We start from the raw sequence: 25,754 nt of genomic DNA, 5'->3' as shown, positions 1-25,754 counted from the left end.
TGAGAGCCTCATTCTGGCTCTCATAGTCTTATATAGATTGAGTTGTAACTTTTCGCTCGTCCAACAAACACTTGAGCGATCCAGCAGGTCACAACCTGCAGAAGACCGACTCGAGTGGCGCCGAGAACAGATGAAGATGGCGACTGGTAAGTATGATATTGGGGCAGGGAACTTAGGTTAGTTGCATTACACCAGCAGTAAAAAAAAAAACAAAAGTGGGGTGGTTCTTCAAACAACTTTACATATAGTCTTATTTCAATTTCTCCTCTACTGCTACTATGGTCATCTAAATGTTTCCACGGTAACAGACTACAAACAAGCCTTCTGTAGTCTGTTCCTGCAATCATACTTATTTTTCCTCTTCCACTTGCTTACCTACCAAAGGTATATTAGTTATGGTTCACATTGCATTATGCTTCACTGGAAAAGAGATCATACAGAGTCCCATGTTTCATATGTGGGGGGGGCACATGTGAATCCCCCTCTTCTGCTTTTAAGACAACCCCCGGAAAGAATGCTCAATGGAGAGCAGAATGTGATGTGCATCCTCACAAAGTAATCAGAAGTGGACCAATATACCGTATGTAAGCTATTGTGATTGTAAGATGAAGGCTACACAGTGTTTGTTTGCAGTCTGTAACTGGGAGACCTATAGTTCGGCATGGGAGCTGTAGACAAAAACATTAAGAGATTTATTATTAATACTACATGGAAAATTGCATCGTTTTTCATTATAAATGCATTGAATCAATGAAAATTGTTTCCAAAGGTGAGTGGACCTTCTCTTTAATTCTCTGTAAATATCAAGAGATATAATATCATTGCATTAATAAGTGTTATATGGTCTCATATGATATTGTTATGAACTGTTTTTCTTTGTAAATGCTGTTTGCTCTTCTTTGCTTTTCTTAAAGACCCACCACCGGGCTCTCCGCCGATGCAGACGATGCTTGACAAGGTTCTGATCAGAAGAAGCATGGAGCAGGCACACAGACAGAAGCACCATGATGAAGCTATCAGGTATCTGGAAATATAATATTGCCTAAGCAAATAATAATAATCATGTAGAGCACTCCTTGAAAAATTGCTTAATTAAAATTATCTCTTTTATATCTTCATCACATCAGAAAGTCTAAAACAAGCTTCAACTTAAAATAAATTTTGTTAAATATCCTAAACATAGAAATTTATTTTTTTAAGAAAACTGGAAGCGGCCAAAGAACATTTGAGGAAAGAGCTTAAGAATTTGGAAGCACAGAATGAATTCTTTGGAAATGGTATGTCTTTACCAATTATAGAAGGCTGCTATGCACTGTTTCCTCATATCTCAATCAGCGGACATGGACACAGGACTACTATTGCCAAATATGGCCAGGAGCCAGGGGATAGAGCGACTAGATCAGGGAAATCTGACAACGTTCATTACTGTTTGGCTGACTCCTGGAGACCCTTACACAGGAGAGAGGACAAGGTATTCTCTGCAAACTCAAGCATTAATATAACAGAATAGTGTGGCTGTTGTGGGGCTTGACTTTTAGTTCTCAATATCCATATGGAGTCATAATATAAGGACATTGATAGAGTATTGTTGGATGTGAAGCTCCATATTTGTACATTGTGCAGTGAACATATCAGCATAAACCAAAAAAGAGGAATGCGCTCAATTCACAAAGTAAAACTTATTGTACAGATATCATTTAATTTTGAAAAATAGAAACAATAATTTTATTTTTATAATATAACAAATATTATTTGAAATATCCCTAAAGTGCAATTCCACAATTTCTAAACTTCATACTATTCAACAAAATATATAAGCCACTCAGGGCCGGACACTGTCAGATTGGGGCCCCTGTGCAAGAAATGTGTCTGGGCTCCCCTCTATACATACATATATATTACATAGTCTCCTCTTATTATGTATGTTGTTGTCCCTTATTACACAGTGCCCTCTCTTGTTATATAAAGCACCATACCCTTACATAGCTGATTCTCTTGTTTATAGCTCCCTGTCTTTATTTCATACTGTCCTCTCTTGTTAGATATAAAATGAAATGACTGCTGATGGAGCATGGAAAAGCTTCTTTTCTGATGGAGGAGGCTGATGGACTGGTCTTCTGGTCAGATGCTGCTCCATCAGCAGTCATTTTATATTTAATAGAAGAGGACTATGTAATAAAGAGAGGACGCTGTGAATAACAAGAATACGCTATGTAAGGGACGGTGTTGTACATAACGACAGCATAAAGCCTCTTTCACATGTCCTGATAATTCCGGTACTGGAAAAACCAGTAACAGTGCTATCCGTATCCTTGTGTTCATGTGCACCATCAGTGTGACATCTACTGGCGTCTGGAAAAAGCAGTACAGTTAGCACTGTTCCCAGGCGCCGGGTGCCAGGTGCTGAATCCAACTCTCATCATTGTTGCCTGGTCTTTCTGTGATCAGCGCTACCAGGCAATTTTAATGAGAGATGTAATCAGCTCCCACTGTCTGGGAATAGAGCTTATTAAATAAATAAATTTAAAAGAAAAATGGCGTGGGGTCCCCCTTAATTTTCCTAACCAGATGAGGGAAAGATGACAGCTGGGGGCTGGTGTTAATATTCTGGAAAGGGGACAATAGCCATAAAAGTTCCCAGCCTATTAATAACAGCTCACAGCTGTTTGCTTAGCCCTTATTGGTTATTAAAAATGTGGGGACCCAAAAAAAATGATGTGGCACCCCCCTATTTTTAATAACCAGCAAAGGCTAAACAGGGAGCTGCAGGCTGATATTAATAGGCTGGGAAGGGGCCATGGATATTGTTCCCCTCCCAGACTAAATAACACCAGCCCTCAGCCACCCCAGAAATGGTGCATCCATTAGATGTCCCAATTCTGGTACTTAGCCTTGGCTCTTCACACTTGCACCGGTGTGTTGGCAAGTGGGGTAATCGTTTTGGTGTTGATGTCAGCTGTTTTATGTCCACTGACCTCAAGCCCAGGGGTTTGTAATGGGGAGGCGTCTATCAGACACTCCCATTACTAACCCCATAGTCAAAAGTAATAAAGACACACACAGAGAAAAGTCCTTTAATTGTACAAATCACTCCCCGACAATTACCATCTTTTACCCATTTATTAACCTAAAAACAAAAGATCAAAGTAATCCTCACCTGTCCACCGTTAATCTATAATTACGACGTCCCATGACGATCCCCAACTCTGCTTTATCAGGATGATCTGGTGAGCAGTGACATCAGTAACATGACCGCTCACCATGCCAACTTGAACAATGAAACTACAGTGTGAAATTTACAGTTGCGGTGACATGATTAAAGTAATCGGAGGTCACAGGCAGCGGTGAACTGCTTTAACCTTACTGACGTCACTGCTCACAGCGTGAGAAATTTCTCCCATAGACCCATAGATTTGAATGGGTCTACGTGTGTAAAAACTGTCACCACACTTATTGGAGACACTGACGTGTGAAGGGGGTCTAAGAGAGGGGGCCTGAGGGATGGCGCCATACATAACTAGAGAGGATGCTACATAATAAGGGATGGTGTTATACATAATAGTTTCTTCTTTTATGTCATTAAGGACGGCACTATAAATAAGTGAGAATACTATATACTAACCCCTTCACGACCTTTGATGTAAATGTACGTCAAAGGTCGGGTCACCGCCTTTGATGCAGGCTCCAATGCTGAGCCTACATCTTTCCCAGCATATGAAAGCTGATCGATCAGCTGTCATGTGCCTTTGACAGCCGCGGTTAATGTCACTGTCAATCACTGACACCAGCATTTAACATGTGCCGGCCGGAAGCGCATCACAAGTCCCGCCCATCAGCGTCCCTGTCACATGATTGCAGGGCGCCGATGGGTTATCATGACAGCCAGGGGTCTGCAGAAGACCCCGTGCCTATCATTGTGAATCTCCTATGAACGCCAGAGATAGGAGATCGTGATTTCTGCTACACATAGTAGGGCTGAAGCCCTGATACGTGCAGCACAGGCGATTGGATGATCACAGTTTAAAGTCTCCTAAGGGGACTATTGAAGCCAGTAAAAAGTGAAAAAAAAAAGTTTAAAAAAAGCAAAAGTTCAAATCACCCCCCTTTTGCCCCATTAAAAATAAAACCAATAAAAAATAAAAAATACACATTTGGTATTGCTGAGTACAGAAATGTCCGATCTATCAAAATATAAAGTAAATTAATCAGATCGGTAAACAGTGTAACGAGAGGAAAAAACTAAACACCAGAATTACGTTTTTTGGTCACTGCAACATTATAATAAAATGCAATAACATGCGATCAAAACATTGTACCTACCCCAAAGTGGTATCAACAGAAACGTCAGCTCAGGGCACAAAAAATAAGCCATCACCCAGCCCCAGATTCCAAAAAATCGAGACGCTACGGGTTTCAGGAAATGGTGACATAAACAAATTTTTTTTTGTCTTACAAATTTCAGATTTTTTTTTCACCACTTAAATAAAAAAGAACCTATACTTGTTTAGTATCTGCGTACTCGTACTGACCTGGAAAATCTTATTGCCAGGTCAATTTTAGCAATTAGTGAACATAGTAAATAGAAAACCCAAAAAACAATTGTGGAATTGCTCTTTTTTTGCCATTTTCACCCCACTAGGATTTATTTCCCCATTTTCCAGTAAGCTGTATGGTAAAATCAATCGTGTCATTCAAAAGTACAACTCGTCCCGCAAAAAAAAAAGCTCTATACGGCCATATTGATAGAAAAATAAAAAAATTATGGCTTTAGGAAGAAGGGGAGCAAAAAACAAAAGCGCAAAAGCAGAAAATCGCAAGGTCATGAAGGGTCTAAGGGATGACACTATACATAAGGCTACATTCCTGTATCCATGTGACGTGTCAGTATGGTACCTGATATCTTTCTTGGACAGCACACAGTCCCATTGAGCATGTCCTATTCTAATCCTCAAAATCAGATCAGAACAGGGCATGCTCTGAGTCACAAATCTTATTCTCGGATATGTGATGTTTACAGATATGTGAATGGATCTATAAAACTCTGAGTCAGTATGCCATACAATTATAAAATCTGGCAGCACATGGACATAACACCCAAGTTTTGACAATGTGGCCCTAGGGATTTTATTAATAAGGCTATGTGCCCATGATGCAGAAATGCTCCAGAGTTTTCCTGAGCGTTTCTGCATCTCCCTGGCGAAAAAACGCATGTGGATTGTACATGCGTTTTTCCTGCCAGGTACTTGCGGATATGAAGCGTTCTTCACATGCATTTCCGCATGCGGGTTGCCAAGCGCTTTCCAAGCGATTTTAGCATCACTTGGAAAGTGCTTGACAACTTGGTCACACTATATAAATCCATGCAAACGGCATAGATTTATATAGTGTGACCCCAAAGAATGTCAAAAAATAAAAAAATAAATCTATACTTACCTTCCGATGGCCCCCGGAGTCTTGCGTCCCTCCGTCCTGGCTGCCAGCAGCTCGCAGTACGCTACTCTGAAGGACCTGTTGTCACATGACTATGACGTCAGCGCAGGTCCTTCAGTCCACCGCAATCTGCCGGCAAGTGAAGACAAGGACACCGGGGGCCGTCAGAAGGTAAATATAATATTTAGTTTTTATTTTATTCTTTTTTTTTACCGGTTCTATGGTACTTGGGTCCAGAGGAGAGTCTCTTGTCCTCCAGACCCGGGTACCATCCGCACATTGAAACGCATGGATTCCGCATGTACAGATCCAGTGATGTGGATTACATGTGACGCGCCCAAGGGATGGGTACTCGGCGCCCGGGCCTTGCTGTTAGTTTTGGGGGATGCTGCGGTGGCCGGCTCCCGAGGCCGTACCCTGGGGTCACTCTTAAAAAGGGTAGAAGGAATGGTGGGAAAAGGTGTATGGGAAAGGGGAAAATTCGTGACACCACCCGTGGTGTCTGGTGAGACTCACCAGCGCTGCTACAGTCTTCTGAGGCCGGTGATCAGGCAGCTTGGATGGTGCGGCTCCCCACAGGTGGAGCAGGGCCTCAGGGCAGCGTAGGACAATGGATGCAGGACAGAGGGGACCCAGCCGGGTCAGAAGAATAGGCACACTCACAACAGTTCACTTCAGTACCTTTACTGGTGGTGTTTCAGGCACAATCCAGGGCACTGTAGGGTGAAGGGTGCATTTCAGGACTCTCCCCAGTGAGCGGGTGTGGGGCCTCCTGTTTCTTGCCTTTTCCTGATAAGTTTATGACCTGCCTGGAGCCAGGCCTAACTTGGTCTCTGTCTTGCACCGGCTGACCTGGTGGTAGGGCCTTCTGATGGAGTTCACATTCCCTGGTCTCTTGGGCCTCAGTGACTCCTGACCCTGGTATATCAGTCAGCTTTTGGTGTTCCTGAGACATGTAGTTCGCCAGGGGTTCTGGTTGTTTCTGCTGGTCCTAGAGATCCCTGCTGACACGGACCCGGTATCCGGTAAATGCTTGTGGGGTGAGCTGGTTAAGCTCCTCTGCCCCCTATGTAGCTCGCTACTCCACTTGCCTTCGGCCGCGCTCGGGGCCCTCACTAGGCTTCACACTGGCAGTAGGCCTCGCTACTCTTCACTGCTCTTATGGTGTCGGCACGCCTTAAGCTCACTAACCTGAGCTCCTTGAGTCTGGGCTGTCTCTAGAGGGACTGGAACTACCTCTGTCCCCTGAGGAAACTGTTCTCTAGACTGAGCTCCACTGCAGGCTGACCTCTCTCAGGTTCATCTTCTGCAGGAACTGACTGCCTAGCTCCACCTTCCCTTTTTACATCCCTATCCGGGCTCCCTCTGGTAGTCTGAGGTGGAAGGTGGAGGTGTGTGTATGCTGTGAGGGCCTCTTGTGGAGGAATCCGTCCATGCACCCCTCTAGGATCTGTGGCACTAATGCACAGCAGGGCGCCACACATGCGTTCCATTGCAAGTCAATGACGGCGAAAACGCAGCGCTTCAGCAAAATAATTGGTAGTGCTGCTTTTTTTCCGCAATGACAACCCACAGCGGAAATTTCCGCAGCATGTGCACAGCACATGCGGATTATCATTGGGGAACATGGCAGGTCTTCTACCATGCGTTTTTTAAGCGTTTCTGCAGTGTTTTTGCCGCTGCAGAAACGCTTAAAAAACGCATCGTGGGCACACAGCCTAACAGTATTTCTCCAAGTCATACAGTATAATATTTTCATGCAGTGAGCACTAACGTCTCATCTGATTAGAGTTGTTTTCTATTGTTTCTTCTCCATCTGATCAGACCTTTATGTTGATTTCTTCCAGCCACGATTTGTCTTGTTACACTGATTACTGAAGCCCTGAAAATAATAGTCACATATATTGTGTATATATACATGTGTCTTCCCCTGACTGCATACAGTATATGTACCCCACCATTAAGATACTATTATCCACACATTGCACAATACGCAGTGTTTTACAGCACCAGCAAAGTGAATGAGATTTCTGAATTGTCACGCACTCATTGCTTATTTTTTCCTGGCAGATTTGTAGCAGATTAAAATCTGCATAATGTCAATTCTTGCAGCATATTTCACCCATTGTAATGAGTTGAGGAAAATATGCAACAAAAACGCATGTCAAAACCGTGGCAAAAACGCATATTTTTCGTAGTGTTCTTCCTGCCAACACATCAGGATTTGCAGCAGAAATTTCTGCTGCATATCCTAAATGTGTGTTCACAGCCTTAGTCTCTGTCCTGTGTCCTCCCGCAAAATTCATTATAAGTTCCTGATAGCGTCAGAATGAATTTGGGGGTGCGAGAAGATGGTATCAGGGTCTTTAATGAAATGGGGATGGGAGAGGTACTTGGGATCCTCTGTCATCTTCTAATTCATTACATCCTTGATAGCATCTTCTCTCACCTTTCAATTCATAACAAAGTGTCCTATCCCCCTTAAACCCTCCTCTCCCACTCCCCAATAAATTTTAAGTCACTGATAGCATCCTCCCCTACCCCGCAATTCATTACGATGCTATCAGGGCCGTGGTTTTCATGGAAAGCACTCGTACCTATGATATTTTATGGGGCTGTGCACATAGGTGATTTTGAATGTCGGATCAAAATCGGCAACGCAAGTTTATGGGTCCGTGGAAAAAATCGGATTGCACATGGACTGACAGAATGGAGAAAGTGTAGAAACTTTTTTTTTTCCTCTCCACGACCCAGAAAAACCGATGACACTCTGATCAAAGTCTAATCAGAATAATTGGACCATTTTTCTCAGATGTGGACAAATCGGTTGTGTGAACCTCCCCTAAGGGACCAGCTCACATTTGTCCTACTGAAGCTGAATTGTCGGCTTAGGTACCATGTCTGAGCGCCACTGACTCACCTCACATGGCAACTTAAAGCAATCGTATTCAACTGGTGAGTAGAGACATTATTCTGCACATATTCTGATTTTATGTGTATAGCAGGGTTTCTGTGCCCATCTGCTATTAACACTTTATAGTTGACGCCCCCCAAACACTAATACTTTTACATTCATATACATCTGGGCAGCACAGTATATGTTGGTGACGCGCCCCCTGGGCCGTGGGGTACCCGGTGCCGGGCCGGTAGATGCCGGGGGATGTCACAGTGGCGGTGACCCGGTCCGTGACCCAGGGCGGTCATTCAGTAGGGAATTATTTACAGGGGAATTTTGTACAATGTTCGTGACGCCACTTGTGGTATGCGGCTATATGGAGCCGCTGCTGCTGTGCAGAACCTCTGGAGCTGATGTTAGTTCAGCAAAGCTGGTGTGGCTCTCCACAGGTAGAGCTTAGCTCCAGGGCAGTGTAGATGTTATGGGTTTTGCTGGGCGTTGTAGTGCAGGGGTTGATGGCGCAGCAATAATCACAGAGACAAAGAAGTGCAGTCCTCAGGGTCTTTACTCGCGGTTGTTGCAGTCCAAGTTACAGGTACCAGTGTAACTTCCCTCGTCGGGCTACGCTTACTCAGGGAGGGGTTCAGTCCACCCTCAGGTATCTCCGGAGTACTTAACGGGACCCCCTTCTGTGTCTTTTCTCTGGCCGTCTCCCTGCACCTCATACCAAGTGTCCCAATCCGGTACCTGCGGGCCTTGTCGGGCGACGTCTGTTCCGTCCCCTAGGTCCTCTATAGCTACCTTCTTGGTGAGACTGATATGGACTGTTGGCTGCAGGACTTGATATACTGCAGCCTCCGGTTTCTAGTTGAGTCATAAAGTTCTCTGCTAGTTGAGGGACCGGTCCCCTTTGTGTGGCCTGACCCCTCCACCTACCGGTAGATTCGGGCGTATGTGTGGCTTCCAGCACTGCCCGTACCCCTGGGGTCCCTTCTTCCGTTCCTGTAGCCCTTCCTGCTCCTTCTCCTCTTTCCTTCAGTCCTGGGCCTCTCCTCAAGCCCTCTGCCTGAGCAGAGCTCCTACAGAGCCCTGCTCCACTCATCTCACTGTAGACTGTTCTGACTGGACTGGACTCACTGTCTAAACAAGATGGCTTCTCTATTTATACCTTCCTTCCATGTGCTCCCCTAAGCTACTTCCTCCACCCACACCCACTACATAGCTCCTCCCAACAGCTAGGGACCCGGGACTGTGCTCTCCCTTAGGAGCAATCTCGCCCTACCCCCACTGCGGGTATGTGTTGGATGCAGGTGTTAGGGTCCCGAGCTGTATTCCTTCCTTACCTGAGAGTGAGATACTGTGGCACCACAGAGGTGCTGCACCTCACTCAGAGGTGTGGTGCCTCCCTTCACTCAGGTAAGGAGGGAGTGCTGCCCGGAACCCCAAACACCTGCATCCAACACTACACTGCTCCAGGCCAGCTGGAGGGGCGACATGCAGAGCGCAGCTGCTGAGCCCTGTCCCTGGCTGGAGTGGGGGGAACCCAAAGGTAGGGGGAACCAGTAGTGGGTGTGGATGAAGGAAGTAGTTTAGGGGAGCACTCATACAGTAAAGATATAAAAAAAAGCCAGTGCAGTCCAGTCAGTGAGAGGAGAGAGTGAAGACAGTCAGGGAGCAGAGTCTCAGTCAGAGCTCTGCTCCCCAAGCAGGGCCTAGTCTCAGAGGCCCAGGAGGGGAGCAGGGAGGAAGCTGCATTCTGAAGAAGTGATCCTAGGGGAGTACGGCGAGTGCAGGCGGCACCCGTACACCCTGAACCTGCCAGGTGTCAGGAGGATCTAGGCCGCAAGAAGGGGACCGGCCCCTGGCCCAGTCATGCAGCTTCAAGCCTCGGCTGGAAAATACCGGAGGCTTCTGACTTCTATAGCCAGAAGCCAAACCCTCACTTCAATCCAAGTAAGGTCAAGCAGGTCTGTGCAACTCCGACGGACAGGGGGGACCTCGCAGCACCCAAACAGGATTCAGTGGGAAGCGCAGGGCAGGAGGGCGTAAGACCCAGTGTGAAGTCGGTCTACAGAGGCACATAAGAAAGTGGGGTTCTGCCAGGTACACCCGAGCTGCCTGAGGAAGGACTGAACCCCTGCCCGGTGAACGCAGTGCGATGCGGGAGGCTTTCACCAGTACAGTGCACCTGTGGACTGTCTAAGAACTGTGAGTAAATCTTGGATGACTGCATTGAGCTGCCTCCGCTCCTTTATTTCGCCAGTACCATTTCCCTCCTTCATTTATCTACACTGCCCTGAGGCCTGCTCCACCTGTGGGGAGCCGTTCCATCTCAAGCTGCCCTATCATCTGCCTCAGAGGACTGTCGCAGCGCTGGTGATCCTCACCAGACACCGCAGGTGGCGTCACGAAAAATCCCAAAAACCCCATATAAAAGTATTCCCCCATTTCACTGACCACCCTGGGTCACGGGCCGGGCCAGCCACCGTGATACCCCCCGGCAACCAGAGGCCCAGCTGCCGAGTACCCCACGGCCCTGGGGGCGCATCAATACCACACCTCTGGGTGAGATGCAGTACCTCTGTGGCGACCGAACCCTCAGGGGCGCCACATTGGTCCTCTGTAAGCAACCAGGATTGGAAAAAGAAATAGGCATTTTGTAGATATTTTGTTTGTTGGTCATCCACATGTGTTTGTAGTCATACTTTTATAGGAACACAATTGTGAAAAACGTATTTAAATACTGAAGCAATTTTAAATTGGCTCTCCAATATGTTTGGATATCTTGTGAAAAGAAGTCTGTTCCATAAGTCTGTTTGTTCCATTTTGACGAACAGTCAATCGGATTATAGTCTAAAATGGATGAGTTGATTTTGATGGGGTTTGTCTGGGTTCTATTATTTGTGTTCCTATTTAGAATGGAAAAAAAAGTTCTGCATGATGTACTTTTATTTCTTTTTTTTAATGGATTTTTGCAATACAAAGGGTTAAACCTATTGCAAATCTACCGGAAACTCCATCATAAAGCTGCAAATAACAGATTTATCTGATGCGTTTTTTTTTTTATGTCTGAACTTATTAGGATCTATACATGGTTTTAAAAAACTGGTAATTTATGGATTAAAGGAGCACTTCCAACTCAGACATTTATAGCATCTGCTTCTCTGGGACCTGCATTATGTCAAAACTGGTGGCCACTTCAACCTTATGAAAAATAAATTTGGAAGTGGTTGTGCGTATACGCGATGCTCTTCATTTTGTTCTATAGGAGTTACCAAAACAGCTAATTAAGTGGGCATCAGATGGAATAGGGTTTGGGGGCTCATTCTTGCAACATAATTGTGGGTTCCTGAGATAAATATGCCATAAATGTCTGAGATGGGAATGCTCCTGTAAATTAGCTAGTAATAATCCATCACACAAATATATAGTTAATTTATCTGCTTGCAGACTCCTGATGAAGAAGTGATCTGACAGATACGGGGCACATGTCTGGGTGAGAGGAGGGATTCATTACCTTCCGTGACATGTCTTAGACACTATGTTATTTTATGATGATTAGTCACTACACAGGAGAAGATAAATTCTTTGATTCTTAATTTTCACACGTAAGTTAAAAAAACTATGACCCTTGCATGAGTCCGTCCTCAGGAATTAGTCTGAGAATTCCAACATGAAACAGCATGAGAATAAGCGACCTATAAAAGTGCAGAAGACAGGTCTATTGGAACCAGATTAATAGCAGTGCGCATACTTATTGAATATATAACCTGTTATTTTACTGTATGTCTTCCTTTACAGGGGGGACGTCACAGGCTGCCGCACCACTCATCATGGAGCTTTCCCCTAACCTCAGGTTGGTTGTTTGTATTTACAGGGTGTTGTAAGGATTTAGGAGGTACCTAAAACGATACAATTCTAAAATGAAAATAAAATTCTGATATGCTTATTAAAGGGGTTGGCCACTATTCAGACAACACCTTCCTATATCCCCCCCCCCCCCAGTAAAATAACATTTATACTCAACGCCAGTGCCATTCCCGCAGTGTCAGCACTGGCTTTGACATTGTTATGTTACGTGATCCATGCAGCCAATTGGTGCAAGCATCACTCTCCTTTCCTCCGGATGTAACTAACACCCGGAGGAAGTGAGAGCTGTGGCTTCTCTGTCTCTTCCTTCAAATGTCTTCATGTGTCCAAAGGAGGGGAGAGTAAAGCCAGCTCTGATTGGCTGCATGGATTTTGTGACATAACAATGTCACATGATCCCTGGGAGAGCCAGTGCCAACACCACTGCAACGGCACCAACACTGTAGACGAGTATAGGTGTTATTATTTTACTGGGGGGGAAACTTAGGGATTCAGAAGGGGTTGAATGACTAGTAGACAATTAAAATCTTTTTTACACTTAACTGCTGCTGACAGTCACTGGCTCCAGCACTGCCTTGTTCTACACAAAAAGGCATTACCCGCTCAGGTAACTGATTGGCTGCAGTGTTCACATTACTGGGCTTGGCATCATAGGAGTAGCATTATGGCAGGCATGGGGGCCTTAAGTACGTTTCCAGTTGCCATAACAACCCATCGGCTCCCTGCAATCATGTCATGGGGGGATAATGGGCGTCAGTTGTGACCACCTTCATTCTAGTATAGCACAACTGGCATCTACACTGTATGGAGTGAGGATATGGATGGACATGGAGATATGTGTTGCCAACAAAAAGTATCTTTTAGGCCTCATAAGACATATGATCAGCTTTTTGATGCTAATGTACCCAACTGTCAGACAACTATGAGACACCTATCTTGGCCCTGTGAGCTACATATGGCTAAAAGACCCCTGATCTAGGTGATTGTCCCACTGTAGACCAGTTTTATGCCTTAGATTATCCACAATGGAATCCAGATGTCATTGGTTGTAGCTTGTTACAGGGAACAAAAAAAAGCAATGGATGAGTGTAAAAGTTCACAGATAGATAGGGGTTGAAAGATATACAGCTAAGAAGGGGACTTCATCAGGTGGTGTCATCTGAATAAAGCATGCTTTTTAAGGGCAATGCATAGTTGATGTTGTCATGTTTGTTGGTGAAATAGCTTTATATAATCCATTATATATTGTATGCAGAGAATATCAGATGAAAAGATAGGCCCAGTTTACAGGAATTACTGGCTGGAGTCTGATAAATTCTGGCGTCATGCCAGGGCCCATTAAGCTCCATTCAACACATTTAATAAAATAGCAGAAGGATGCTCATTAATTTAACCAAAGGCTCAGGTTATAAATCTTGTTGGCGTTCCCATGCCGCATTTTTTTCAGCTGGCTTTTATGAAGTTATTCATTTATGTCAAATGGTGTTTGAATGTGCTTTATCAGATACCTAGAACTACCCAAAATAAATACAAGGATCCTCGTGATGAAAGAAAGGGGTTCACAGTGTGGTTAATGAGATTTTATTCCTTCCTTCTGGAATAGAAAAGAACCTTTTGGCTTTGCTGTGTAGCGTGCTAAAAATTAGCTGTGTATCTGTCTTTGAAAGTTTTAGAATTTTTTCATTCACATTCAAGTACTGAAATACAAAGTATAAATTTAACATAGAACTGAGAAAAGTGGTTGGTTGAACAATAGCAGGTAACAAAGATTGTCAGCTCACTGGTTCAGCGCCTCCACCACCGCGTATTCGACAGGACTTCCACCTCACCTATTAGCTGATCCAGGCAAGCCATAGCCATGTGAAGAAAAGCTGGAACTTTGTTCATGCATTTCAACCGGTCGTAAATTGTGACATGATTATGATTAAGACCAAATGGTCGAAATGTGTCAACAATTTGTTGCTATCCTGTCACGCTGATGTTTTAACGCATTTTCAATAAAGGAAAAATACATTTTAATCAGCAGTTCCAGCTTTATTCTAATGGAGTTGGTTGAATAATAGCGATTTTTGCAATAATTGAACTAAGATACCATACTTACTTTTCTTCATTGCAGTTAAAGGGGTTGTCCGGTCCAAATCGATAAGTCTGCAGTCGCTCTGTGTGACTGCAGACTTACGAATTCCCCCAGCACATGCACATGCACTGTGCCCTGCGAGGATTCGTTGGTTTCAGACTCGGGGCCGGAGGATATGTATGCATTATACATACTCCCGCCTAGTGGGCGCGGCCTTGCTCCATACACTTGTATAGAGCAAGGCCGCACCCCATCTAGTGACGCAGCCAGCCAGTGGGCAGGGCTGACTAGAGGGCGCGGCCTCGTTTCCTACAAGTGCATGGAAACTAGGCTGCGCCCACTGGCCGGGGGTATGTATAACTCATACACTCCCTCTGGTCCCATGTCTGAAACCGGCGTGCGCTGGGGGGATTCATAAATCTTCAGTCACACAGAGTGAGTGCACACTTATCGATTTGGACCAGACAACTTCTTTAAGGTTAGAATCTTATTGTTACTTGATCTGAACTCTGCTGCATCTGGATCTGTTTTTAATAAAATCGGGAACAAATGACACCACTATGACATGCAAACAGAAGACCGAGCTTGCCAATGTCCATACCTTTGTATTTACTAGTCATTAGTCTATTCCAGTGTGCACAAAATTTGGACTCACCTTTATATCCAGTTCTAGATACCTAAGGATTGATACTCATCGATTTCAGTCTCCCACCAGATTCTTGGATCAAAAAGTACTTTTTTAAAGAGTATGTGCAACAGTGACATTTTTTTTACCAAGGCATGGACTTTTTAAAATAACAAATAGAGGCAGATGTCACATGACTGCTGAAGCCTGTGATTGGCTGCAGCTATCAGGTGACTAATAGAGGACATCATCAGGGAAACATCAGACAATGCTTCTGTAGCTGGAGCAGACCTCCAGAGAATTCCTCCATGCTTAGGAAAAAAATATCAACTTCAGTAAACCCTTTAATGGCCACAAATCACCAACTCTCTTTTACTCACTGCCACTTCCCGGGTCAATCACTCTTATAATAAAAATGAGGACATGTCCTCCAATAGTGATGTACTACAACTCTGCTTCACCAAAGAATTATACTCACAGAGGTACACTATGAAATCCAATATCAATATCAGAGAACCGGTACACTCCCTCTTGTCACAGAGTTTCGCCATCTTGGCTTCTTCCAGAGCATCTGAGTGATAACGCTGTCCCATAAGTGGCAATGTATAAGACAATTGGTATTTTATGGCTATTAAAGAAGTACTACTTGTTCCAGCACTCTGATGAGAGTGTAATCGATTTGAAACATTCTTCTGGTATCTAGAATGGGATATATAGCTAATCCGCAATATTGTATTGTCAAATGACTGTTTTAAAAGCCTTATCAGCTTCCACTTGTGTGCAGCATCTGTGATTTTGTTGAATGTACTGTGGTTTGTGTGGTTTATCTTTCTAATTTCCTTTTTCCAAACCTCTAGGGACATAATCATCATTTTGTGAATTGTGTATGGAGGGTATTGGTGATGCACACACATAGAAAAACAAGCAATTACTGTAATAAACAGTCAGTGCCTTTAATATAAAGGGAGTAATTCATATTACTATATAGTATATGTACAGTTGTGCTCAAAAGTTTACATACCCCAGCAGAATTTTTCCTTTCTTGGCCTTGTTTCAGAGAATATGAATGATAACAAAAAAACTTTTTCTCCACTCATGGTTATTGGTTGGGTGAAGCCATTTATTGTCAAACTACTGTGTTTTCTCTTTTTAAATCTTAATGACAGCCAAAAACATCCAAATGACCCTGATCAAAAGTTCACATACCCTGGTGATTTTGGCCTGATAACATGCACAGAATTTGACACAAATGGGTTTGAATGGCTACTAAAGGTAACATTCTCACCTGCGACCTGTTTGCTTGTAATCAGTGTGTGTGCATAAAAGCTGAGTGAGTTTCTGGGATCCAGACAGACTCTTGCATCTTTCATCCAGCCACTGACATTTCTGGACTGTGAGTCATGGGGAAAGCAAAAGAATTGTCAACGGATCTACGGGAAAAGGTAGGTGAACTGTATAACACAGGAAAGGGATACAAAAAATATATCCAAGGAATTGATAATGTCAGTCAGCAGCATTCAAACTGTGATTAACAAATGGAAAATCAGGGGCTCTGTAAAAACCAAACCACGGTCAGGTAGACCAACAAAAATTCCGGCCACAACTGCCAGGGAAATTGTACGGGATGCAAAGAAAAACCCACAAATAACATCAGCTGAAATTCAGGACTCTCTGAAAACTAGTGGTGTGGCTGTTTCAAGATATAATAAGGAGGCACAATAAGGAGGCACTTGAAGAAAAATGGGCTGCATGGTCGAGTCGCCAGAAGAAAGCCATTACTTTGCAAATGGCACAAAGTATCTCTCCTACAATACGCCAAACAGCACAGATACAAGCCTCAAAACTTTTGGTACAAGGTAATTTGGAGTGATGAGGCAAAAATTTAACTTTTTGGCCACAATCATAAACGTTACATTTGGAGAGAGGTCAACAAGGCCTATGATGAAAGGAACACCATTCCTAGAGTAAAGCACGGAGGTGGATCGCTGATGTTTTGGGGATGTGTGCGCTACAAAGGCACAGGAAACTTGGTAAAAGTTGAAGGAAAGATGAATGCAGCACGTTATCAGCAAATACTGGAGGAAAATTTGCACTCATCAGCCCGGAAGCTGCGCATGGGACGTACTTGAACATTCCAACATGACAACGATCCAAAACACAAGGCCAAGTCGACCTGTCATTGGCTACAGCAGAATAAAGTGAAGGTTCTGGAGTGGCCATCTCAGTCTCCTGACCTCAGTATCATTGAGCCACTCTGGGGAGATCTCAAGCGCACAGTTCATGGTAGAAAGCACAGGAATTTGCAAGAACTGGAGGTTTTTTGCCAAGAAGAATGGGCAGCTTTACCATCTGAGAAAATAAAGAACCTCATCCACAACTATCACAAAAGACTTCAAGCTGTCATTGATGTTAGAGGGGGCAATACACGGTATTAAGAAATGGGGTATATGAACTTTTGATCAGGGTCATTTGGATGTTTTTGGTTGTCATTAAGATTTAAAAAGAGAAAACACAGTAGTTTAGTTTGACAATAAATGGCTTCACCCAACCAATAACCATGAGTGGAGAAAAAGTTTTTTTGTCATCATTCATATTCTCTGAAACAAGGCCAAGAAAGGAAAAATTCTGCCGGGGTATGTAAACTTTTGAGCTCAACTGTAGATAGTGATGCCATACTGTACACCTCCTATCTAATGCCATCATTCAGAATAAAAAACAACATTCATATACTATATGAAAAAATGCTGTTATATAGCACACCTATATAATTAAAGCAATGTGTTAATCACACTTTAAGGTTTCACTCACACTTCCGAATTAATCGGACGAGTGCAATCCGTTAAAAAATCGGATTGCACTTAGACCGCATACGGACCATCAGTATGGCATCAGATTTTTACGCATACATTACAATTCTGTAGGATAGGAAACAGTAAATGGTCCTGTAAAAGATTAATACCTGCTGAGGAGAAAAACAAATTGTATACGCATAACAAGTGAGAAAAAATCGTCACACTCTCCTGGATGAGAATAGGACTGATTATTTATACGCTAGTGTGAGCAAACCCTTAAAGGGGTATTCCCATCTCCAAGATCCTATCCCAATATGTAGTAGGTGTAATAATAATAATATTAGCAAATACCTCCAATTAGAAATGTAGTATAGTTTTTCTGATTCACTATGTCGATTTCCTCATGTGCAAGGCATTGCAGTAGCTTCGGTATCCTTGGTTACTACTAGTGATGAGCAAGTATGTTTTGTTAACCCTTTCGCCGAGTATACTTGGGCGAGCTCCGAGTATTTACAGCTGCTCAGTGATATGTTTGAATCACTCCCGTGTGCATGATTTACGACTGTTTGACAGCTTTACTACATGTGAGGAATGTCTGCTTCTTACACATTCCTCACATGTATTAAAGCTGTCAAACCGTCGCAAATCATGCACACGGGAGTGATTCAAACATGGTGGCACAGGTAAAGGAGCTGAAACGCCTAAACCCTTCATCCAATTTTAATGTGGATACCCTCAAATGAAAGCTGAAAGTCTGAACTTCAACTGCATCTGAATTGTTTTGTTTAAAATTCATTGTGGTAATGTCTAGAACCAAAATTAGAAAAATGTTGTCTCTGTCCAAATATATATGGACCTAACTGTGTATATATATATATATATATATATATATATATATATATATGTGTGTGTGTGTGTATGTATATTTTTTTGCCTAAAATACAAAGGAAATGTGTCATCTTTAACTTTAGGCCTTTTAGAGATCATTTCATCTTCAACTTGCTTAACTTTTCACAATACCAGTAATTTTGACCAGGGGTGCCCAAACTTTTAGATACCACTGTAAGTATGACAGTTTCTCCTCTTACTCTTGTTAGTGCAGCTTTGCTCACAGACTGCACAGCTCGCCAGTCCATACAATGCTGGCGGAGGAACATGTGACCCGACTTGTTGATCAGTCTTGTCCAATTGAAAACCTCACATGAGAAAACTGCTTTTCTTTTGGAGGAGACTGATGGACAGGTCTGGTCATATGCTCCTCCACCAGCAGCCATTTTATGGACTGGCGACCTGTGCAGTCTGTGAGGAAAGCTGCACTAACAGGAGCAGGAGGAGAACCTGTCATACCTGTATAATAGGAAGTGCTACAAAATCATGTCCTCAATACATTTGATAAAATAAAGATAATGTGACGAATCCAGTTTACTCATTCTGCAGCCAGCAATAGACTGTGTAATACAGGATCTGTAGGAGGAGAACGGTGCAAAATTTTTAATGGAACCCAATTACAAAAATGTTTTGTAGCCCCAATTACATGCATTTTAGTAAGAAAACAAATTGTTACCAAAGGTGGACAACCCCTTTAACCCCTTAATAACATCTGACGTACTAATACGTGTCTGTGCCCTGGGACTTAAGAGCCAGACCCGTATTAGTATGTCATCGTGATCGCGCGCGCACACAGGCTGTGCGGGCGCGATCGCCGCCGGGTGTCAGCTGTTTGTCACAGCTGACACCCGGTACTATGTGCAGGGAGTGGTCCTGCAACGCTCCCAGCACATTAACCCCTGCGATGCTGCGATCGAAGTCGATCGCAGCCGATCGCAGCATTGCGGGGGCAAGGGGAGGTGATCGCAGATACTCACCTCCTCTTCCGGCTTCCAGCGCTGTCTGCAAAGGCTTCCCGGGAGTTGCCATGACGACCCGATGTCGTCATGACAACATCCGGGTCACCAGACAGCAGGAAGATTGTTTGGACATGCGCAGTGCATCTCCAAACAATCTTCTCACTGTGCAGCGCTGATAGCCTGTATGACACAGGGATGGTGCTGCATTCCTGTGCCATGCAGGCGATCAGAGAAAAAAAAGTGAAAGTCCCATAGTGGGACAAAGTAATAAAGTATAAAAACTGTCAGTAAGTGAAAAAAAAAAAAAAAAAAAAAAAAGATTGCAAAAATATAAAAAAAAAATAAATAAAATAATCCACCAAAAATAAAAATATAATGTACCCATCAATAAATATTTTTATAAAAAAAAAACAAAAAAAGCAATAAAAGTACACATATTTGGTATCGCCGCGTCCGGAACAACCTGACCTATAAAATTGTCCCACTAGTTAACCCCTTCAGAGAACACGGTAAAAAAAAAAAAAAAAACGAAGCAAAAAACAATGCTTTATCACCATACCGCCAAATAAAAAATGGAATAACACGCGATCAAAAAGACGAATATAAATAAAAATGGTACCGCTGAAAACGTCATCTCGTCCCGCAAAAAACAAGCTGACATACAGCTCCATTAGCCGAAAAATAAAAAAGTTATAGCTCTCAGAATAAAGCTATGCTAAAAAATATTTTTTTCTATAAAATTGCTTTTATTATGTAAAAGTGCAAAACATAGAAAAACTATATAAATGTGGTACCGCTGTAAACGTACTGACCCGAAGAATAAAGCTGCCTTATCGCTTTTACCACACGCGGAACAGAATAAAAAAAAACAAAAAAAAACAATTCCTAAATTGTTGGTTTTTGTTTATTCTGCCTCCCAAAAATCAGAATAGAAAGCGATCAAAAAATGTCACGTGCCTGAAAATGGCACCAATAACAACGTCAACTCATCCCGCAAAAAACGAGCCGTCACATGACTGTCTGCCAAAATCTGGAAAAATTATAGCTCTCAAAATATGGCGATGCAAAAACTAGATTTTACAAAAAATGCGTCTTTTTGTGTGTGACAGCTGTCAGTCATAAAAACCCCATATGATTCTGGTATTGCTGTAATCACACCGACCCGAAGAATAAAGTCGTCTAATCACTTATACCGCACGAGGAACGGCGTCAAAAATAAACTCTTGGGTTAGGATTGGGCTAGGGTTAGGGCTGGGTTTGGGGTTAGGGTTGTGCTAGGGTTAGGGTTGTGCTAGGGTTAGGGTTGTGCTATGGTTAGGGTTGTGCTACGGTTAGGGTTGTGCTACGGTTAGGGTTGTGCTACGGTTAGGGTTGTGCTACGGTTAGGGTTGTGCTACGGTTAGGGCTGTGCTACGGTTAGGGCTGGGGTTGGGGTTAGGGTTGGGGTTAGGGTTGTGATGGGGTTGGGATTTTTTTCAAAAGTAAGAAAAAAGATGACGATATGGCGACTAGTGTTGAGCGCAAGTGCTCGCTACTTGAGTTTGCAACGGGTGCTCTGGTATGCATTGAGTATCGTGGGTATTTGAGTGACATGCTCGAGTCTCTGCCCCATATGCTTTGCGGCCAAAAAAACTTTACGGGGATTGCCTGCCATGCACGAGCGATCCCCGCATGGTTTTTTTTGGGTGTCTAATAACCGTGAAACATGCGGAGCAGGGACTCGAGCATGTCACTCGAGCACACGCTGTACATGGTGCATACCTGAGTACCCGATGCAAACTCAAGTAGCGAGCACTTGCGCTCAAGACTAATGACAACTTATTCAATATGATGACCTAATGTAAACAAATTCTGTGTCGTACCTCTGGGTTCAAAATGTTCACTATACACCTTAATAAAATCCTTGAGGGGTATAGTTTCCAAAATGGGGTCACTTGTGGGAGAGCTCCACTGTTTAGGCACATCACGGGCTCTCCAAACGCCACATGGTGTCCGCTAACAAATTGAATGGAAAATCGGCTCAAATTGTTAGCGGACGCCATGTTGCGTTTGGAGAGCTACTGCGTGCACAAACATTGGAGCTCCCCCACAAGTGACCCCATTTTGGAAGCTAGACCCCCCAAGGCACCTATCTAGATGCATAGTGAGCACTTGGAACCCCCAGGTGCTTCACAAATTGATTCGTAAAAATGAAAAAGTGAAAAAAAAACACTTTTTCATATTTATGAATCAATTTGTGAAACACTTAGGGAAATTCCAAGTGCTCACTATGCATCTAGATAGGTGCCTTGGGGGGTCTAGTTTCCAAAATGGGGTCACTTGTGGGGGAGCTCCAATGTTTGGGCACACAGAGACTCTCCAAATGCAACATGGTATCCGCTAACAAATTGTCGGCTCAAATTGTTAGCGGACATCATGTTGCGTTTGGAGAGCCCCTGTGTGCCCAAACATTGGAGCTCCCCCACAAGTGACCCCATTTTGGAAACTAGACCCCCCAAGGCACCTATCTAGATTCATAGTGAGCACTTGGAACCCCCAGATGTTTCACAAATTGATTCATAAATATGTCAAATGGCGCTCCTTCCCTTCCGAGCCCTGCCGTGCGCCCAAACAGTGTTTTTTCCCCACTTATTGGGTATCTGCGTGCCCAGGGGAAATTGCACAACAAATTTTGGGGTCCATTTTTTCTTGTTACCTCTGTGAAAATAAAAAAAATTGGGTCTAAAGTAACATTTTTGTGAAAAAAGTTAAATGTTCATTTTTTTCTTCCACATTTAAAAAATTCCTGTGAAGCACCTGAAGGGTTAATAAAGTTCTTGAATGTGGTTTTGAGCACCTTGAGGGGTGCAGTTTTTAGAATGGTGTCACTTTTGGGTATTTTCTGTCATAAAGACCTCTCAAAGTGACTTCAAATGTGATGTGGTCCCTAAAAAAATGGTTTTGTAAATTTTGTTGAAAAAATGAGAAATCGCTGGTCAACTTTTAACCCTTATAGCTCCCTAACAAAAAAAAATTTTGGTTCCAAAATTGTGCTGATGTAAAGTAGACATGTGGGAAATGTTATTTATTAACTCTTTTGTGTGACATATCTCTCTGATTTAAGGGCATAAAAATTCAAATTTTGAAAATTGCAAAATTTTCTAAATTTTCGCCAAATTACCGTTTTTTTCACAAATAAACGCAAGTGATATCGAAGAAATTTTACCACAATCATGAAGTACAATATGTCACGAAAAAACATTCTCAGAATCAGGGGGATCCGTTGAAGCGTTCCAGAGTAATTACCTCATAAAGTGACAGTGGTCAGAATTGTAAAAATTGGCCTGGTCATTAACGTGCAAACCACCCTCGGGGCTTAAGGGGTTAAGGAAACATTTGTTCCTGCTATGGCATTCTAAACCTCCCAGACTAACTTTTAAAGTAGTAATCCAACCTATATCGAATCTAGGATTGGCCCTCCTTGATGTGCATGCTTACTATAAAGCCACTCTATTAAACAGTTGGCTAGACTTATACAGTAACTCTAGACCTTCTTTATGGCGAGATACAGAGCTATATAATAAGAATAATAATATTAATCTTGTTATTTATATAGCACCAGCATATTCCGCAGTATTTTACAATTGAGACAATTTTGCAGACATTATCAGCTCTGTCCCCTTTGGGGCTCACAATCTACATTCCCTATCAGCTATATATGCTAGGTATAGATAATAACTATCTCTTGTGGACACCAAAATATTTCACTAAGCTCATAAGCACATTCACGCAAGTTACTCTCATTACCTGGTATTCTATTAATGTACAATTGAATCTTTCTCCATGTCACTCCCCAATAGTGTCAGTCTGTACAATCCCATATTATTTAAAAATTCTAACTTCCAGAATCCTTTGGAGATCTGGAAAGCACGATCTGAAATATCTTAAATCCAAATTACTAACCAATGGACATCTTCCAGCCTAAACAATGGTGCCTTCCTTGCTTCCTAAAAGAAAAATTAAGCCATCTAAACCACATTTCGAAGCACCGCAACATGTTTGCTGTTAAATTTCACGTCAAGAGGTATCTAAGTGAGAGGGAGACCGACTTTGTGCTCTCCAAATCACATGGATTTCCCTATGTATAAGGGTTCAAGAAAACTCTTTCAAGCTTCTGTCCAGGTGGTATTAGAAACCCAGAGCCCCTGCGCCATGTTAATCTTTCTGAACTAGTAGTGAAAAACTGAGGGTGGTAGTCCGCGCTGCCGATATGGATGTAGAGAATAAACCGCATGAACTCATATTGTTGTTTCTTGACATCCATATCGGCAGGGTGAACTACCACCCACATTCTCCCATCACTAGTTCAGTACAACGGGAATCCCATTCTGTGTGTAAGGGTGGTGGACTGTACTGTCGCTTTCCTACCCCTGAAGACACCAATCGCATTGTATCGTAATGTAAACTATGTCCTGTGTCTTTTGGTATACATTGTGTATTGTGATATGGTGATGTATAGTGTATAAGTAAAGTCAATGTATAATGTGGCTAGTGTACAGTATAGGATAGCACAGAGTAAGGCATTGTATAAGGCTTAGGACACAAGATAGGTAAGATAAGATAGTGACTGTAGTTAGAATTTTGACAATAGGGTAAGATAGTGTTAATGTTCGGGACTAGCCCATAGTGGAGGGGGCTTAGTGTTAGGGCAATTGACTGTTTCCTGTAGGAAGGAGAGTGAGGGCTGACAGCAAGACCGGGTACACGTTGTTCTGGGCAGTACGAGGCTTTTACTAAAATTCCCTTGGGGAATATACTCCAGAACGGCTCGATTCTGGTGCTACGGTGACCACCTTAGCCCCTTCCGTTCAGAGGAAGATTGACATGGAGACGCGTGTGGGAGAAGTAATGGACCCCGGATGTACTGCAGGACTGAGCTGGGAATCCCTGGGACTGACAGGACAGGTTAAAGTAGGGATAGTACAGGTAGAAAGGAAGGAAAATCTGGAAGTTCACTATGCTGTGGAAACAAAAAGCGCAAAATGTTGTGCCTGATGCTACATGTTGCAATATTTTGCATACGGACGCTTGAGTAAAGTTCTTTATTACAAAATGAACTGGGTGTGCCCTGATTCATGTGCGGTGCCTCCTGAAACTGAAGACTTGCCTGCGGCCTACAAATGAGTTCCGCGCACCACACACACAAAAGCACATTTGATGTGAGACACAGATTTCCTGTAGAGTGGCAGGGCGATTTGCAGCAGCAGCTCTCCCACGACTACTGCCCGCTGGCACTTTACATGTGGGTGCTACAGCAGCTGATCCATCTTGAATCCTTCATTGTCTGTTAATACAATCCTGATGAGCAGTTTCCTCCCTAACGTTATTTTCCTCCCTCGTATAAGAACCTATTGCACTTGGTGTCCCCTTCATTTTCTTATCTTAATCTTTCTGAAAATGAGCGTTGCTGAAGATGCATATTTGGTGGTAATGTGAAGCTATCTGAAATGTCTGGATATATGTTGAGTAGAAACTAAGACTTTGGGTATTGGGTATGGGTATTGTACAGTATTTGCCGGTTAATAGTAAAGATGGTGATACAGTCACTGCAACCTGCAAACCTTCTAAACACAACCCCCTGACCCATCTGTTAGCAGCGGCCAAATTACTAATTCTGCTCCATTGATTACAAACAGACCCCACCACCATTAATGAATCGATTGAATAAAACTCAACAACTATTCAGACTTTTAGACAAGAAGAAATCTCCAGTTGGTAAACATTCTCCAAATCCACCAAACTATGATATTCTTGGATTACCTGTTACACTTCACTTCAACCCCCTCCTCCATCCCTACCTTTTTGAAATCTTAAGGTACTGGTACATAGATATCCCAATTCTTTCTCTTTTAAAAGGTGTATTGAAACCCACCAACACCTCATCCTGCTCCTCCTAGGTTACTACAGTATTAAACTTTTATCTTTTTAAGAGCTATGTTCGGATTTTGTGTCATGCCTGTTTACTTAAATGGAATCTGTCACTAAACTTTTGGCATCAAATCTGAGAGCAGCATGATGTAGATGTAACATGGCATGGGGCGGTAGCCATGGGCGAGGTACTCGTCTATTAAGCCCCAGCACATTACATGAAGGTGGGGGTTCTGGCTGGGTGTGTGGACTTGCTAGTGGGGTGTTAGATGTTGAGGACTTTAATGAGGGAGATCAGCAGTCAAAGATA

At 43.1% G+C, this 25,754-nt stretch overlaps 1 protein-coding gene across 3 annotated transcripts in view; it reads left to right on the top strand.

The window, feature by feature from the left end:
- LOC141159937 (uncharacterized) overlaps nt 1-25,754 on the top strand; it is a 405,956-nt gene that overhangs the window by 291,752 nt on the left and 88,450 nt on the right. For all 3 annotated transcript variants that reach the window (XM_073645501.1, XM_073645499.1, XM_073645500.1), the window contains exons 4-6: nt 915-1,020; nt 1,201-1,277; nt 12,128-12,182. In XM_073645501.1, coding sequence (XP_073501602.1) covers nt 915-1,020; nt 1,201-1,277; nt 12,128-12,182 — 238 coding nt within the window. The remainder of the gene's footprint in view (nt 1-914; nt 1,021-1,200; nt 1,278-12,127; nt 12,183-25,754) is intronic.

This window comes from Phyllobates terribilis, unplaced genomic scaffold (assembly GCF_046119375.1).
Source record: "Phyllobates terribilis strain yellow unplaced genomic scaffold, ASM4611937v1 Scaffold_1__5_contigs__length_1240528914, whole genome shotgun sequence".
Lineage (NCBI taxonomy): Eukaryota > Metazoa > Chordata > Amphibia > Anura > Dendrobatidae > Phyllobates > Phyllobates terribilis.
Note: the sequence above shows the minus strand (reverse complement) of the source record. Positions and strands in the feature narration are given on the sequence as shown.